Here is a 17267-nt window from a genome sequence, read left to right on the forward strand (position 1 = left end):
ATGGAGTTAAGATATTTCTGATATTTAAAGTATCAAAAAGTTTAAAGCAGTATAAAATTACTTTCCATACGAGTAAACAGCCTTATTTACTCTAAAACTCTCTGCAGAGGGTATTTCATACAGGATGCTAGAATACAATTAATAAAATTTAATTGTAAAAATATCACTTTTGAAGCTACTCTTGACTTTAATCAGGTATTTAACGTATCTCTAATTATAACATCTATAGAAAATTAAACTATTATTGGTAGGTCTCAATTCCTCAAGGCAGTCAAGAGGAAATAATTTTGCAGATGAAAAACTCAGACATAAAAGAACTACATACATACAGGTTACTGAAATTTCCTGTCAAATACAGTAAAACGTAGTCTTCAACAGACTGCTTTTTTATTTCCCAACTAAATCGATTTTTCTCTAAACTGTGTAACTTTGTAATTACTTTGTGTTTGTCCCTATAGTCTCTGTAAAAACAAATTTTGATTACTTTTTTTTTTACCTTGAGATCCCGGTATACAATCTTTCCGGAATGTAGATAGTCCAAAGCAGAGACAATTTCTGCACCATAGAAGCGTGTGCGGTCCTCAGAGAACACCCGCTCTCTCGACAAATGGAAAAACAGCTGCAGGGTAAACAGCAGGGACAGGATTGTAATAATTACTGATTTAGTGGGGGAAATTAACACAAACATAAAACACCTCTCATCACCATATTGTGATGATAGATAGTGTACTCTCAGTGGACACTGAGAACTCTTAGACAGCAGCTGGCTCAGCTTTGCCAGGTTTCCAAGGGGAGACTGAGCTGTTAAATCAGCGTTTTAATCAATATACCAATCTTGTTTAAGGCATTCTGTTTGCTCCCCATTTAACCTTCAGTTACCAAAGGAAAAAAGTATATATCATCAAATTGCATTTGTTCCTCATGATACAGTTGCTTCACTCTTCCAAGGAACCACTATTGAGAGACATTATGAAGGGAATACAAAATAACTGTTATATTTTATTATGGTTGCTTCAATTATATTTGATTTCAAGTGTGATTAATCTTTATTTGGACTATTTTGGATAATTCACAAATAAAGCAATATATCTCACTTAAGATTTAAAAAGTGGAGTTTTCAAAAATGAGGAAAGTAAAATGTGAAAGTGCAAACTATTTCTATTCATGTTTGTACGCATCTTTATTTCTAACAAACCCTAGCACATTACCTGCACAAAGTAAGTATAAAAATATGGGTATAAATAATACAAAGAGAAAACTGCAATAGTGAAGGGACACATAGAGAGTATATACAATATATGTAGTTGAAGAAATACTACATTTAGAACAATTGTCAAAAATATTAAAGAAAAAATGATCAGGATAGATTAAGACTTTAATTGTCATGAAAATGAGTTTGAACTTTAGTCTATAAAGAAGAAAGCATTAAGAAGTTTTGTTAAAAAGTAAATAAGAGCAATTTCTGGAATAATTTTTAAAAGTCAATCATGGCAGCAAATAGATGACCAAATAAACAATCTGAGACCACAGTAAGGTAACCAATTGATCATATACAACATAAATACAATTAATGAGCACCTATTTAGTGCTACCTATTATGAAAAGATTTAATGATACAGAGAAAACCCTGTGGGTAGAACAGTCAGATATATAAATAGTTATCTGTAAAATATGGGAACAACAAGTGATCTAAAATTGATGGTGAGGAGGGTGTAGGAGGCCTGTTAAGGCTTGATCAAGAGCAATGTAACCGAGAGGAATTACTGAAACACAAATGAAGGCTGAGCATGACAAGAAGAAAGTAAAAGGAAATAGAAGAAAGAACTAGGAGGCAAAGGGCATTTATAGAGGTCTAAATACAGGTATGTACATATGTAAGTATATTTATATATGACAATGGAGAAATAGATTTATGTACATATATTTATTTACAGGCTTAGTATTAAGGTAGCAGATGGACATTGGGCCTCCACTCAAGTACTCCCTCAATGCAGGAACACTTTGTTCTATTAACGTGGCATTCCATGATACTCATATTCCCAATATGATCGCTGAAGACATAGTGGGTGCCTAAGAAAATGTGGTGAAGAAAACTGCTGATGGCTGGCTATCAAAAGATACAGGCCTGGGGTCTTAAAGTCTTGAAGATAAACAAGTGGCTACCTAGCTGAAAAGCAACAAAGCCTACATGAAATAAGCACACCAGCCTGTGTGATCATGAGGTGTCAATAGGAACAGGTATCAGGCATCAAAGAACAAAAATTCTATTGTGAATGAGGGGGAATGCAGACTGGAGACCCAAAGCCATCTGTAGGCATCTGGATATCCCCTTATATAAGGGTCATGGGGAGGAGACGAGCCAGTCAGGGTGCAGTAAACCACCGATGAAACATACAACTTTCCTCTAGTTCTTTAATGCTTCCTCTCCTGCACTATCATGACTCATATTCTACCATTCAAGTCTGACTAGATCAGAGCATGTAAATGGATACAGATAAGAGTTGGAAACACAGGAAATCTAGGACAGATTAACCCCTCAGACCCAATATTGAGAGTAGCTATACCAGGAAGGTAAGGGAAATATGAGGGGAGACAGAGAGAACCAATCACAATGATCAACCTATAACCCTCTTCCAGGGGGATGGACAACACAAAAGTGGGTGAAGGGAGATATTGATCCATGTAAGACATAAAAAATATTAATTTATAAATTATTAAGGGTTCATGAGGGAAGGAGGAAGGAAGAAAAAAATAAGGAGCTGATACCAAGTGTTCAAGTAGAAAGTAAATGTTTTCAAAATGATGAAGGCAACAAATGTACAAATGTTCTTGACACAATGGATGGATGGATGGATTCTGATAAGAGTTGTATGAGCCCCCAATTAAATAATTCAAATAAATAAATATGGTCACTATTATAAAATAGAGAACATAGTTAAGAAGTGATTGAGTAAGTATAACAATATCAGAAATCACAGTTGAAATAGAAAACGTAGAAACATCAACATGCCAAGATAGAAATTTCCAGGGGATAACAAGCCTGCAGAATGTGGAGCAAAGGAGCGAATAACATTGTTGACATCTCTCTATGGTTCACTGAGATGTAGTTGCTATGCGTGTAATAGAAAGGAAAAGAAAGTGGGTGGCGATAGAGGAAGCAGTGGGTTTTATTCTACACACTGACCTTAAAAAATATTGCTAGCACAGCCTTGAAACGATGGGTCTCAACATTATAGAAATGGTTGTGCAGTTGTTTATATAAAGCCATGTTTCCTTACAGGCAACATTGTGACCCAGCTACAAATGTGGAGACATACACTTTATCCTGGGGCACGGACTGCAGTACACAAACGTTTTTAATTGTCAGGGGCCCTGATTAACTTTTGTTTTTGAAAGGGGGCACTTCAGGCAAATAAATTTGGAAATTATGACACAAAATACACTGCTATGTCATAGAAAATATTGCTACAATGCACAATACAGCCAGGAATTCATTAAAAACTTAAAAGAGAGATAATGTCCGAATCTAAAGGTAGACTACACTACACTTAAGGACAGGAATAAGCAGCAAAGAATAATATTGAGATTATTCTTCAAAACAATAAAAAATCAAGTAGCCCAGAAATAGGTTATCTTATAAGAATTTAATGTATGATAAGTATATAATATGATTAAATGGATAAAATTATTATTAATATATAATGCCATGAAAATGGTTTAGCCTTAGGAAAATTTTAAATGCTAATTTTAAAATAAATTTAAGATGGGATAGTTAAATATAAAATACAAATTAATTTTTAATATACAAAATATTAAAAGTTATTTGATAGCATAATAAAGAAGGAATGTCTAAGTAGAAAAGAAATGTAAAAAGGAAAACTGAAAACTTGTAGAATTATAAAATATACTAAATGTATTAAAAATTCTATATAAAATGACAGTGTTCATATAATTATAGAAATAAATAATATGAAAAATAAAGAGTTCTACCATTATCAATTACAGAACAATAAGTACTGGGTGAAATATATTTTTAAAATAAAAAACAGACAATGATTCCTGAAAAAATGAAAATAAAAAGGTCATCCCTAAAATCACCTCACATGCTGTTAGGGGGTATTTTCTAGCATAGTATGGTCTCCAGTCGCAGTGTTGGAGAGCCACTGTCAGATTTTGAAGAAGGTGGGATGGGATGGCACTTTAAAAGAATAGCATGCACTATAGCGATCTTCAGAGCTGAGCTCAAAGCTGAACACTAAGCAAAGCCAGTGTATTGTTCTGGTAAACTCTTTCAATACAAATAGAGACGAAATGAAGAGCTGTACGCCAAATCATTTTCAGAGCTCACACAGAGCTAAGAGTTGTCTGATTTCTGCCAGAGTGGAGAGTCAGCAATGAACAACCAGGCTTAAATTTCAAGCGAGTCACACTGAAAGCTCAACCTATACTAATAAAACACACAATATTGCAAAGTATCAATTACATTTGCAAATTATTTAACTGTCAGAAGTTAATTGAAGGAAGACAATAAAATATAGAAAATGGAAAATGTAAAGTTCAAATAGTTTAGTATCCAGTCAACAATTATTATAACTAAGAAAATGTAAAAAACAGGACCCATAATCAAAATTTTAAAAATCAGTCATTATAAAAAAGCAAAAGATAACAGAATTATGAAAGCATATAAATTTAACACAGCGAGAAATATACAGGAAGAGAAGAATAAAGATAAAGCATGCATTATCTAAAATAAAAATTCATTGAATGTGATTAAAAAGTCATAGAAAGAGAACAGCTCAGTGAACACGAAGGCACAGCAATCGGAACTCTACAAAGCACAAATGAATGAATGAAGCTTCAATGACCTTTAGACAGTTTCCAGAAATCAAGCATATGCATAACTGCAGAAACCGCAAGAAGATACTAGAGGCACATTTGCAAAAAATGCGAAAAGTTTTAAAACTGAGTGAAAATTATCGTGCATGAATATATGAAACTTTTTTTTAAACGTTTTATTAGGGGCTCATACAACTCTTATCACAGTACATACAGAATATATGAAACTTAACAAACAAACCAAACAAGATAAAAGATAAACAAGTGCACATGCATAAAACATAACAAATTATAGTATATTTAAATATCTGAAAAACTAGTAATAAGGAAAAAATATGATAAAATAAGAAACAATACAAAGGAGCTCTTATTATCACAATAATTAAGTGCTCAGCTGCTAACTAAAAAATTCAATGCTCGAACCCACTAATGGCGCCACAAGAGCAAATACTGGTAACCTGCTCCTGTCGATATTATAGCCCAGGACATTTTATGGAGAAGTTTTATTTGCCCTACAGGGTCATTGTAAGTCAAAACTCAGAGGTGGAAAATTAAAGTTGTCCATGATGCTTCTCAGTCTACATATAAGCAAATGGACAATGAAAAAATCAGTGAAAGCTCTATGATGCTCCCTCTCCCAACACAACTGCTGAAGCCAAAGTGGGTGAACAAGTAAATGTGGTGAAGAAAGCTGATGGTGCCCGGCTATCAAAAGAGATAGTGTCTGGAGTCTTAAAGTCTTGAAGGTTAACAAGCGGCCATCTAGCTCAGAAGCAATAAAGCCCATATGGAAGAAGCACACCAGCTGGTGCAATCAAGAGGTGCCAAAGGGACCAGGTATAAGGCATCATGCAAAAAAAAAAAAGTATATATATATATATATATATATATATATATATATATATACACACATACCATAGTGAATGAAGGGGGAAATGCAGAGTGGAGACCCGAGGTCCAAGTGTCGACCACTGGAGATCCCCTCATAGAGGGGTTTAGGAGATGAGATGGGTTAATTAGGGCGCGAGGTAGTACCGATGAAGAACACAGCTTTCCCCCAGATCCTGGATGCTTCCTCCCCCAACTACCATGATCCGAATTCCACCTTGCAGGACTGGATAGGGCAGAGGTTGTGCACTGGTGCATAGGGGAGCTGGAGGCACAGGGAATCCAGGGTGGACAATACCTTCAGGACCAGGGGTGTGAGGGGGCGATGCTGGGAGAGTGGAAGGTGAGTGGGTTGGAAAGGGAGAACTGATTACAAGGATCCACATGTGACCTCCTCCCTGGGAGATGGACGGCAGAGAAGTGGGGGAAGGGAGACTCTGGATAGGGCAAGATATGACAAAATAACAATCTGTGGATTATCAAGGGCTCATGAGGGAGGGGGGAACGGGGAGGGAGGGGGAAAAAAAAGAGGACCTGATGCAAAGGGCTTAAGTGGAGAGCAAATGCTTTGAGAGTGATTAGGGCAAAGAATGTACGGATGTGCTTTATACAATTGATGTATGCATATGTATGGATTGTGATAAGAGTTGTATGAGCCCCTAATAACATGTAAAAAAGAAAATGATTAGGGTAAAGAATGTACAGATGTGCTTTATACAACTGCTGTTTGTATATGCATGGATTGTGATCAGAGTTGTATGAGCCCCTAATAAAATGTTTTTTTAAAAAAAGAAAAATCAGTGCAAGTTGCTGAAAGAAAAAATGCAGTTTACAAATAGGATTCAGTGTAAATATCCAATAAGAACAAGAACAAAAGATTAGAGATTTCTTATTTGACAATTATCAGGTATCATGAAACCAGATTAAATTTCTTCCTTTATATAAAATACATGAAACAAGGAGTTAAAAATATATGTTGTTTACGTTAAGCAGTAAGCAGTAAAATACAGGGACCCTAGTCAAAAAGGGAGGAGAAAAGTCATAGACCCTCCTCATGGTATGGAGTGGGAAACAGACACAGGCCTACTGGGATTCTGGAGTTTGGCATGAAGAGGTCAGACTGTGAGGAAAAGACAGTACCTAGAATTCATGAGGCAGAAAATTAGAGAAAAATAATTTCCAAAAACAGAGAGCTCCAGATATTGACAAGTAGCTATGGATATCCATGATCTCAGTGCATGTATATGAATGAAAATGTCAAGGCCAGGGAAAGTTACTGCAAAGGATCAGGTGGGAAATTCACCAGGCTCACCCAAGTCAAACATAGCTCAGGCTCTCATCAGGAAAAACTGAAAGACTATGTAACAAATACAGTATCTAGCAGAGTTCTCAAGGGCACTGCCTCAGTATTAGCCCAAGACTTAACAGTCACTAGACCAAATTTACAGAGCATAAAACAAAGACTCCAAAGGATCATAGTGATTATATGGAAGAATAATGCATGTGTAATGTATCTTTAATTTTATAAATTTCAGTGGTCAATAATGTAAAATTAATAATGTCTGGACTATAGCAATGTATTACCAGGCATTAAAAAGCAGAAAAATGTGACCCATAACCAGAAGACAAATAAATACTTAGAAATACAGAAAATGAATGATAAAGTGATAAGACTACCATGACAAAATGGCTATTAAAATATATTCTTCAAAATGATAAAGAATAATAAAATAAATGTAAATATAAGAAGGTTCCAAGTCAAACTTCCACAGAGGAAAAATATAATTGACGGAGTTAACCACAGATATAAGACAATAAAGTTTTCATAAAGACCAACGAAAAAAACAATTCAAAATTAAAGGTAGAAAAAATGAGTATGAAAAATAAAGAGACAAACTCTTGGATGCCAAGCCTGAGTCATATGTAACTGGACTCTCAGCATAGGAAAAGCAAATGTTACTCCAGCAATACTTAATAATGTAAAATATTTCAAATTCAATGTAAACAATATCCTTATACAAGGTTAAATATTTTTAAATAAAAGAATGATAAGGAAGATTATAGTATAGCACATTAAAATAAAATAGTTAGAAATTAGTGATATGGAAAAACTTAAGCAGGCAGAGGGAGAGGTAACTTATTAAACACAAATAAACAAAGATGAAAATGAGAGTAGACCAAGACAGAAACTACACTAGTGAGAAGATAGTAGAGTGACAGTTTATAATAGTGAAAGACAAAAGTATCAAACTACAAGGTTAAATGACTTTCAAAAAAGTATAAATAAATAGAGCCTTTGCCAGAAAAACAAAAGATTAGGTAATTCATCCCCAGAAAAACTGCTCTACGAGAAATGTTCAAGGGAACACTGAAGGCTTGGGAAAAATGAGACCAGATGGAAAACTGGACATACACAAGGTTAAGAAAATATTTGAAATGATCATTAAATGCACAAATATAAATTTATATTTTAATGTGTTCAATGTCATTAAAGGATAATTCACTGCACCAAATAAAAATAGCAATGAATTGTGAGATTTTTAACATATATTGAGTCAAAATACATAATAGCTCAAAGGTTAAACAGGATACAATGGAAGCGTACTGGTAAGAAGATGTTGTAAAATATGAGGAGGCTTCATAAAGTATATGGAAAAATTCTATAATACTTTAATTAAATTTTTCCATGTATTTTGTGAAGCCCCCTCATATGTGAACTGGTATAAATTGAATATAAAATGTATTGTTAACAATAAGTTTGTACTACAAATAAAACGGCAGCTCAAATTTTTTTCTGCTGAATTCTGTCAATATTTTAAAGAAAATAATAACAATTTACGGAAATTCTTCCAAAATGTAAGAGTGAAAGTAGTACTTTCCGACTTGTGAGGCTAGACACAGCTTAAAGCAGTAGCACACAAAGAGCGCTGCATGAGGAGGAGAGACCAATAACTAGTGCTGTGATTCCGCCACTGCACACCAATTTGGTAGAACTGATAACCTAGGTTTGAGTTCAGCAACTGCTTTATAAAACTGCCCTTGTCATCAGGGTTCTCGCGAAGGTGGCGGCTGAGCAGCTGTCCTATGTGGGAATTAAAAATTTACATTCCTTACTTTTCTTAACATTCATTTGTCCAACACTGTATTCTAAGCACCCACAGAAATGTTTACTCCATCAACAGGTATAAAGAATTAGAACTATGCCTGTAATATTTATGTATTCATTCATTTCTTAAAGCTCATTCTACTTTTGGTGAAATACTACATTTTTATTCCCTTGCACCGTCACTTTGGTAAAAATAAAGAGAGAACATAAAGAGAAACAGTGTTAAAACAATCAGAAGATGACACACTGTCATTTGTTTGTGTTATGCTCCGAATTCCCGCAAGAAAAAATAAAGAGAGAACATAAAGAGAAACAGTGTTAAAACAATCAGAAGATGACACACTGTCATTTGTTTGTGTTATGCTCCGAATTCCCGCAAGATATTGTGAGTGAATGATACAATTCCTGAAAGTGTCTAAAGAGCTAAAAAAAATATTGTCAGAATAATTGCTGTAAGTTCAGCAGGAGCAGCCGGGTTTGTTCAAAGATGAACAGAGTATGTCCAGAGAACAGAAGTCACCTGTTTCTAAGAGATCACACACAATGACTATTGTCTAACTGGCCTACCCAGAGGAAAGGGATCCTTCTCCTACAATGGTTAAGGTGGTTCAGGATAAGTCACACAGCGGGTGACGCTAGATGAAAGGGGAGAATATTGCAAGTGAGGCTGGAGGTCAAGAAGTACTATGGGGAAATAAAAGCAGCAGCACTATGGAAATACTTTTCAATCAGGTATTATGTAATATTTTTCATTGATCTTTTAAAACTCTTTCTTTTAACATCATCTAGTTTTGCGCATCTCTTATTTTTCTTATTTAAGGATTAACTGTATGAAATTATAAATTATATATATGCAAAAGTATCATTAGGGTAGTGAACCAGTTATTTGAATTTCACCATGGTCCATAACCCTCATAATCAGAGATGTAAAGTCTCAACAAAAATTTACCAAATCAAAATCTAAAGAGCTTAATACCTCATGACTAAAGATGGTGAATCTCAGAAACGGAAGAAATATCTGAAAATTAACCAATGTAACTTACAATGTTAGCAGACTAAAAAAAATGCATGCCATCTCAACTGACAAAGCAAACGTTGTGTTTTTAAAAAGTCGATGTCCACAGATAATGCTTTTAACAAACAGGAATAGAAGAGTACCACTTCAGCCTGATACTGGGTATAGATTAAAAAAAACGGATACACTTAGCTACAAAAGACTGGATACATCAGTGGTGGATCTCCCGTCTTTTAATTTGCCAAGCCCTAATGACACACTCCAGGAGGCCTGGTGGTGTAGAGGGCATCAGTAGGGTTGCCGGCCTCCAGATGAACAGTTTGAAACCAGCAACCCCTCAGTGGGAGAAAGAAGGGCTTTCTGCATCCGTCAGTATTTGCAGCCTCAGAAATCCGAAGTGGGCAGTTCTACCCTGGCTGGTGGATTGTCTATGAGTGGGAACTGATTTGATAGCAGGAAGTTTGGTTTTGATTTGGAATGACATGCTGAGCCTCTTTTCCTAGACTTCCCCCAGCCACCCCTATATATTTATGTATATATATTTTAGCAAGGTGTACCTTCATAACGTTTTTGTAATTGGGTTTCTTTTCTTATTGCTGAGTTTTAAGAGTTCTTTGTATATTTTGGATACAAAATTTGACCAAATACGTGTTTTTGAGGTGTTTTCTCTACCTTTGTGGCGTTTCTTATCCTTCTCTTAATAATCGCTTTCACAGAGAAAAAATTTCTAACTTTACTAAAGTCTTAAATATCTTTTTTTCCTTTTATGGATTGTGCATTTGGTCATCACTGATATTTATAATCAGAATATAATGCATATAAAGAATTCTTGCAAATTCAATAAGAAGATAAACTAAATTTATAAACACGTAAAATATTTGAACAGGGAATTCACGAAAAGTATGCAAGTGGCAAAGATGGAGGCAAAATGATGTTTAATATCATACTCATAAGAGACAGGTAACTCAGTAAAGTTATTTACTCCTATAGAATTATTAGAGTGGCTAAAATGAAAAAGACTGACTATCTCAAGAACTAGTGAGGATGTAGAACTACTCAAACTATCAAAAAATAGCTGTTGGAATGTAAAATTTCACTACTTTAGTAAACCACTTTTGTTTTGTGTAAACATGCTTACATTGAACCTAAGAGTTAAACTCTGAAGTGTTTAGTCAATTGAACATGAGTTAAAAAAAAAAGAAAGAAAGAAAATGAGTGTTCACAAAAAACTTGTATATGAATATGCATTATTAGCTTCATTCATATTAAATAATAACTGGAAACGATTCGAATGTACATAGCCAGCAAAATAATTAACAAATGGTGTCATAATTACACAGAGAATCATAGTTAGCAATAAATCAAACTACTGAAAAATACAATGAAATGAATGAATCTCAAAAAACATAATGCTAAGCAAAAGATGCAGGCAAAAAAGAGTAAATTCTGTATGATCCCATTCTGTGGAATTTTGCACAAGGTAAATCAAATGTTTAGTGTGTAGGATGAGGGTACAAGGAAATAGGGTTGACTGCAAAAAGGCACAGAATTTTCTGAGGTGATGGAAAATTCTTTATCTTTATTGTGATACGGACATGTGAGCATTGTCTTCGAGCGATACACTTAATATGAATGTATTTCATTATATATAAATGATACCTAAAAAGTTGATTTTAAAATAGAAGCCTCCTAAATGTTGAACAATTTGGGAAGCATTTGATAAATTATATTTACATAATAAATTTCCACCACCTAGAAACTGCTACCCAAGTAGCATACATTTTAGTATTAAGTAAAACAAAAATATGTGTATAGTATTAAAACAAGAAGATACATTCATTGATGTGCTGTTGTTAGCTGTGGTTGAGCTGGCTCATATTCATGGAGACTTCATGTGTACAAGAGACAAACATGCCTGGTCCTGCACCACATTCACAGCCTTTGGTATGCCCAACCCCTTGCTGTGTAATCTGACGGACCTCCATCCTAGGATGTTCGTATTCCAGCGCTATATTGAACAAAATTATTTTGTGATCCACAGGGTTTTTATTGGCTAATATTTGGAAGTAGATTGTAAGGCCTTTCTGACTTGTCGATTTTACTCTGGAAATTGTACTGAAACTCACCGAGGGTGATCCTGCTAATATCTGAAATACTGCTGGCACAACTCAGAGAGCGCCACTCAAGACATAAACGTGTGACAAAGTGACAGGCAAGTGATTGCTAAACAGTGACATGTAGAGCAATTTTCATATTCTGTTTTATACCTTAAAATTATTTTAATGATTTATCTAATAATATATGTTCCACAGAACACTATGTTCTCTTTAAAAGAGGCACCATCTTGTCTTGTTAGTAGTATACTAAGTACATAATGCTGTGATTAAAGCAAGAATTCAGTATTTTTCAATTTATTGAAAGAAAATTCTATCTTTTCAAAATTCTCTAGTAATCATGTCTTGTTATGTTTATAATAAAAATACTTAAAAGTTTCTAATAAGTGTACTATAAATCCATGTACTGATGTAGGCTTATACAACTTCAATAATCCATTAAAATTTCCCCTATCTACGCATAGGGGAAAGAGAAAGAATATGCAAGTATTCTTTATCTTTGTATTCTCAAAAGCATGCAAAGGAAGCATTATGAGGAAGGGGAGGGAAAAATGGGAAGAAGGAGGGGGAAAGGTAAGGTGGTCTATCTTTTTTTAAAAAACATTTTATTACAGGCTCATACAACTCTTATCACTTCCATACATACACATACATCAATTGTATAGAGCACATCTGTACATTAAGGTGGTCTATCTTGACCTTAAAAAAGACCCATCTATCTATAAATCTATCACTGCAAGCTAAGGTTTTTCAACTTGGTTATCTTACTTCTCAGAAATACTGCCTAGAAAAATTTTAAATAATTTCTTTGTAATAGTAAAAGATTAGCTATCTAGAGAGTTACAAAATATGCTTAATACAAGTCTCATTAACTTCAGTGATTAGATTCATTATCATAATATTGCTTGAGCTTAGAACTTGAGTATCCTAAAGACAACTAATTAATTAAGCAATAAGTTATGGCAGTCTGGGCAATAATGCTTATTAACACTTCCCTTGGGTAAACAAAAAGACCTGAGATGAAGAGAATGACTCAAGCTATCCAAAAGGAAATTAATCAACAATATCACACTACACAATTAGAAATAGTGCTGGTGACACTGTGAAATGAACATTAAAATATTTACTTTTATAAGGTCAAATAAAGTTTCCTTACATTTAACAAATACTTCATATTAATCATCTTCCAAATGATTCTTACCTCTTTAATAATCTGTGCTCATAATTTCAGTTATGTTTTAGAGTGAAAACTCATGCAAAGAGACGCCGGATAGGGCAAGATATGACAAAAAAAAAACAATGTATAAATTACCAAGGGCAAATGAGGGAGGGGAGGGGGGGAGGGGGGAAGGAGGAGCGGGGAGGGAGGGGAAAAAAAAGAGGACTTGATGCAAAGAGCTTAAGTGGAGAGCAAATGCTTTGAGAATGATTGAGCAGGGAATGTGCGGATGTGCTTTATACAATTGATGTATGTATATGTATGGGTTGTGATAAGAGTTGTATGAGCCCCTAATAAAATTTAAAAAAAGAAAAGAGGGGAAAAAAAAGAAAATGATTAGGGCAAAGAATGTACAGATGTGCTTTATACAACTGATGTATGTATATGTATGGATTGTGATAAGAGTTGTATGAGCCCCTAATAAAATGTTTAATAAAAAAAAAGAAAACTCATGCAAAATCAACATGTTACTTTTGGTTTTGTAAGTTAGATTTTTTTCAGAAAACAGAGTGATACATATCTAAGATATAAATATAAAGGAGTACTTTGTTAAAAAAAACAGTTCAATGTAAAAAAATCAATAGAAATTAAACCTAAAGGGATACTACAGTGGAATGGAAAAGTCAGAACTGCTTTGCTATAAAATGGATTTAGCCTCAGAAACCTTGCACAGGGTTACTATAAGTTGGAATTAAATTGATGGCAACAGGTGAGTGTTAGATGGAGGAGCACTCATCAATGACCTGCAACATGTTGATGATACAAGCTTGCATGCTAGAAGTGAAGAAGACATGGAGTATTTATTGATGAAAATCAAAGAACAGTATAGATTATAGTATAGAATTAGGATAGATTATAATTCAACATGAAAAAAATCAAAATCCTTATATTTGGATCCATAAAGCAACACCAGGCAAAACAGAAAAAAAGACTAAAGTTTTCAAGGATTTCCTCTTACTTGAATTCAAAAGCAATGTCCATTGACTATGCAGTCAAGAAATTAAACAATGTATTAGATTGGGTAAATCTGCCGCAAAATTCCTGTTTAAAGTGTTCAAAAGCAAAGATATCATTTTGAGGATTAGCCATGATTTAAGCATGCATTCATCTCATATACAAGCAAAAAAAAGCCAATGAATAAATAAGATTAAAGAATAATTGATGCCTCTGAATTATGGTGTTGATAAAGAATACTGAATAAATATACCACAGACTGCCAGAAGAACATAAGAGCCCTTTGGTGTCTATATAAGATAGGCAAAATAATCAATTCCCAGGAGATGACAATGGGACCAAAGATTCCAGGGTGGTGGAGGGGTCAATGGAGAGGAGAGAGAAGGGGAGCAATAAACCAGTAACAACAGGGACAGGGGATAGCAAGAGATCAAAAAGTGATGGTGAGGAGAGGATAGCATTTCTGATTGTGTTTGATTGATATAAATGTATCTGAGAGAAATGACTGAGAGGCGAATGATGGGTAAATATGATAGTGGGGCAGGAGGAAAGAAAAAAAGAAACAAGTAAAGAACAAGAAAGTAAAAATTATATATATAGACATAAATATAGATATGTATATATATAGATAGCTATATTTGTGTGTATACATATATATACAACCAAGAAGCAGGCAGACTTTGGGCCTCTACTTTAATCTTACCTCGGTACAAGAACGATATGTTCTAATAATGTGGCAATGTATGATACTTACCTTCCTGATAAGATCACTGAAGACAAGTGTAGTGAAGAAAGCTGATGGTGCCCAGCAATTAAAAGATATAGTCTCTAGGCTTAAAGGCTTGAAGTTAAATAAGCGGCCACCAAGTAAGGAAGCAACAAGGTCTACATGGAAGAAGCACAGCAGCCTGTGTGATCAAAATGTATCAATGGGAATAGGTATCAGAAGTTCAAAAACAAGCAACTAAAGTGACGTGAAGAAGCATAGACAATGTGGAGACCACAAAACTACGTGTAATGGGGCAGCCCCTCACATAAGGGCCACAAAGAAGTGATGATATATCCAGGGTGTAGTACAGCACCATTGAAACTCATAACTTTTCTCTAATTCCTTAATAATATTTCCTCCCCCTATTATTATGGGCTTAGTTTTACCTCATTCATCATGTTAGACCTGTATATGTTCATGTGCAGAATAAGGTTGCTCTACGTATGAAATCCAAGCTAGATAAACTTTTCAGGAATTGTGACAGGGGTAGTGATTCCCTGAGGGTACAGAGAGAGGTGGGGGGAAACGGGGACCTGATAGTAATGACGACTATATCACCCCACTCCAGAGGAACCAATACAGAATGTCAGGTGAACAGATACATTGGCTGGTATAAGATGCAGGGGTGGGGTGGATAACAACAACAACAACAATAATTCATGTAATAAAAAGGGTTCTTTGGGGGTTGGATGGGGAACAGTGGAGATTAAGGGGGAATGATATCAAAGAGTACAAGAAGAAAGAAAATGTTTTGAAAATGATAGTGGTGACAATTATACAATCATGCTTCATCTAATTGAACTATGGATTGTTATAATATCTTTAGAGCTCTGAATAAAATGGAATATATAGAGAGAGATGAGGCTTTCTACTTCCACAAAAAGTTACAGTTGTAGAAATGCACAGGGGCAGTTCTACTTTGTCCTATAGTGTCTCCATGAGTTGGAATGATTCCATGGCAGCAAGTTTGGTTTTGGTTGACTAGAAAAACAAATAAATCTGTCTTTTACGAAGTATATGTCAGAGGGCTCGTTAGGAGCAATAATAGCCAGGCTCACAATAGCTTCATCTCACAATCTTTGAACATGTCATCAAGAAAAATGTAATCATTCTTGGGAGAGTAGAAATTAGTGAAAGGAGGAAGACCACCCATTGGGTTTAATTGACACAGTAGCTCAATCATTGAAATAAATGTAATAGGAGCCAGAGTGGACTTGAAAGCGCCTAAACAACAACCATAAGAAAAAAATAATAAAGAACAGAAATGAATAAAATAGAAAACCCAAAATTGATAGAAAAAACATCAATGAAATCTAACACTATTCCTTTAAAAACTCAATGAAAAACTACAAATTAAAAAAACACACACAAAACTACCAACTTTTAGATAGATAGCTAGATCAAAAACATTGAGAGGAAAAGAATTCAGGATACCAATACATTATATCATGAAAGTTTTCACAGATCCAGTACTGATTAATAGTATAAGAAAACATCATTAGTAATATGCATATAAGATAAACTCAGTAATTTTGATGAAGTCAAAAAAATTATTTCCAGCTAAAATAATTACCTGGAAACATATAAACTACCAAATGCCACTTAAGTAGATAAATAGTGTAATATAGTTTTATTTCCATTAAAAATTCTCAGTCTATTATTAAAAGGGTAAGAAAATTCATAAGGTTCGAGTTCATACACACACATGCTAATTCTAAGCAAAACATGTTTAAATATATCTCTGTGATCCGTGGATAGCTGCAGGTGTTTTTTCAGTAGTATAATTGTCTTAGTCTCATTCAAACTGAAAACCCACTGCCACTGAGTCAATACCAACTCACAGAGAACCTTTAGAGGGTTTCTGTGACTAAATCTTTACAGGAGCAAACAGGCTCATGTTTCTCCAATGACACCTTCCAATTAAAAATACTTCGTCACAGAAAAGAACATTTTGAGATCAGGGCCAGTATCAAATTTTTAACAAAACCCAAGTGGACATTTTCAAGTCACTGAAACGTTGAAACAAGTCTATGTGGGTGCTGCCCCACATAAACATAAATTAACAGTTTTCAGTTAGATCAAACGTTTTATAGAAAGTTGGGAAGACCGCAAATATGAGCCAAGCGAGTAAAGACCATCAACTTTGGTGAATGAAGGAAGACCACAGAATTACAATTGATGCATGAGTTACTGGAAGCTGGGATCTTACAAGATTCAAATTACACACTAAAAATATTCCAAATTAATTTTGCTGTTAGCTTTATACATTAATTTAAATATTAAAATGCATGATTTTTGCTTTGGAAATTTTTGAAATGCTTTGGTTGAAAATAATAGAATTTTGATATAACCTACATAGTATGTTA

At 34.4% G+C, this 17267-nt stretch overlaps 1 protein-coding gene across 2 annotated transcripts in view; it reads right to left on the reverse strand.

The window, feature by feature from the left end:
- Positions 1–17267, reverse strand: part of AKT3 (AKT serine/threonine kinase 3) — a 335611-nt gene that overhangs the window by 74654 nt on the left and 243690 nt on the right. For both annotated transcript variants that reach the window (XM_075531195.1, XM_075531185.1), the window contains one exon: positions 497–619. In XM_075531195.1, coding sequence (XP_075387310.1) covers positions 497–619 — 123 coding nt within the window. The remainder of the gene's footprint in view (positions 1–496; positions 620–17267) is intronic.

This window comes from Tenrec ecaudatus, chromosome 1 (assembly GCF_050624435.1).
Source record: "Tenrec ecaudatus isolate mTenEca1 chromosome 1, mTenEca1.hap1, whole genome shotgun sequence".
Taxonomy (NCBI): Eukaryota; Metazoa; Chordata; class Mammalia; order Afrosoricida; family Tenrecidae; genus Tenrec; species Tenrec ecaudatus.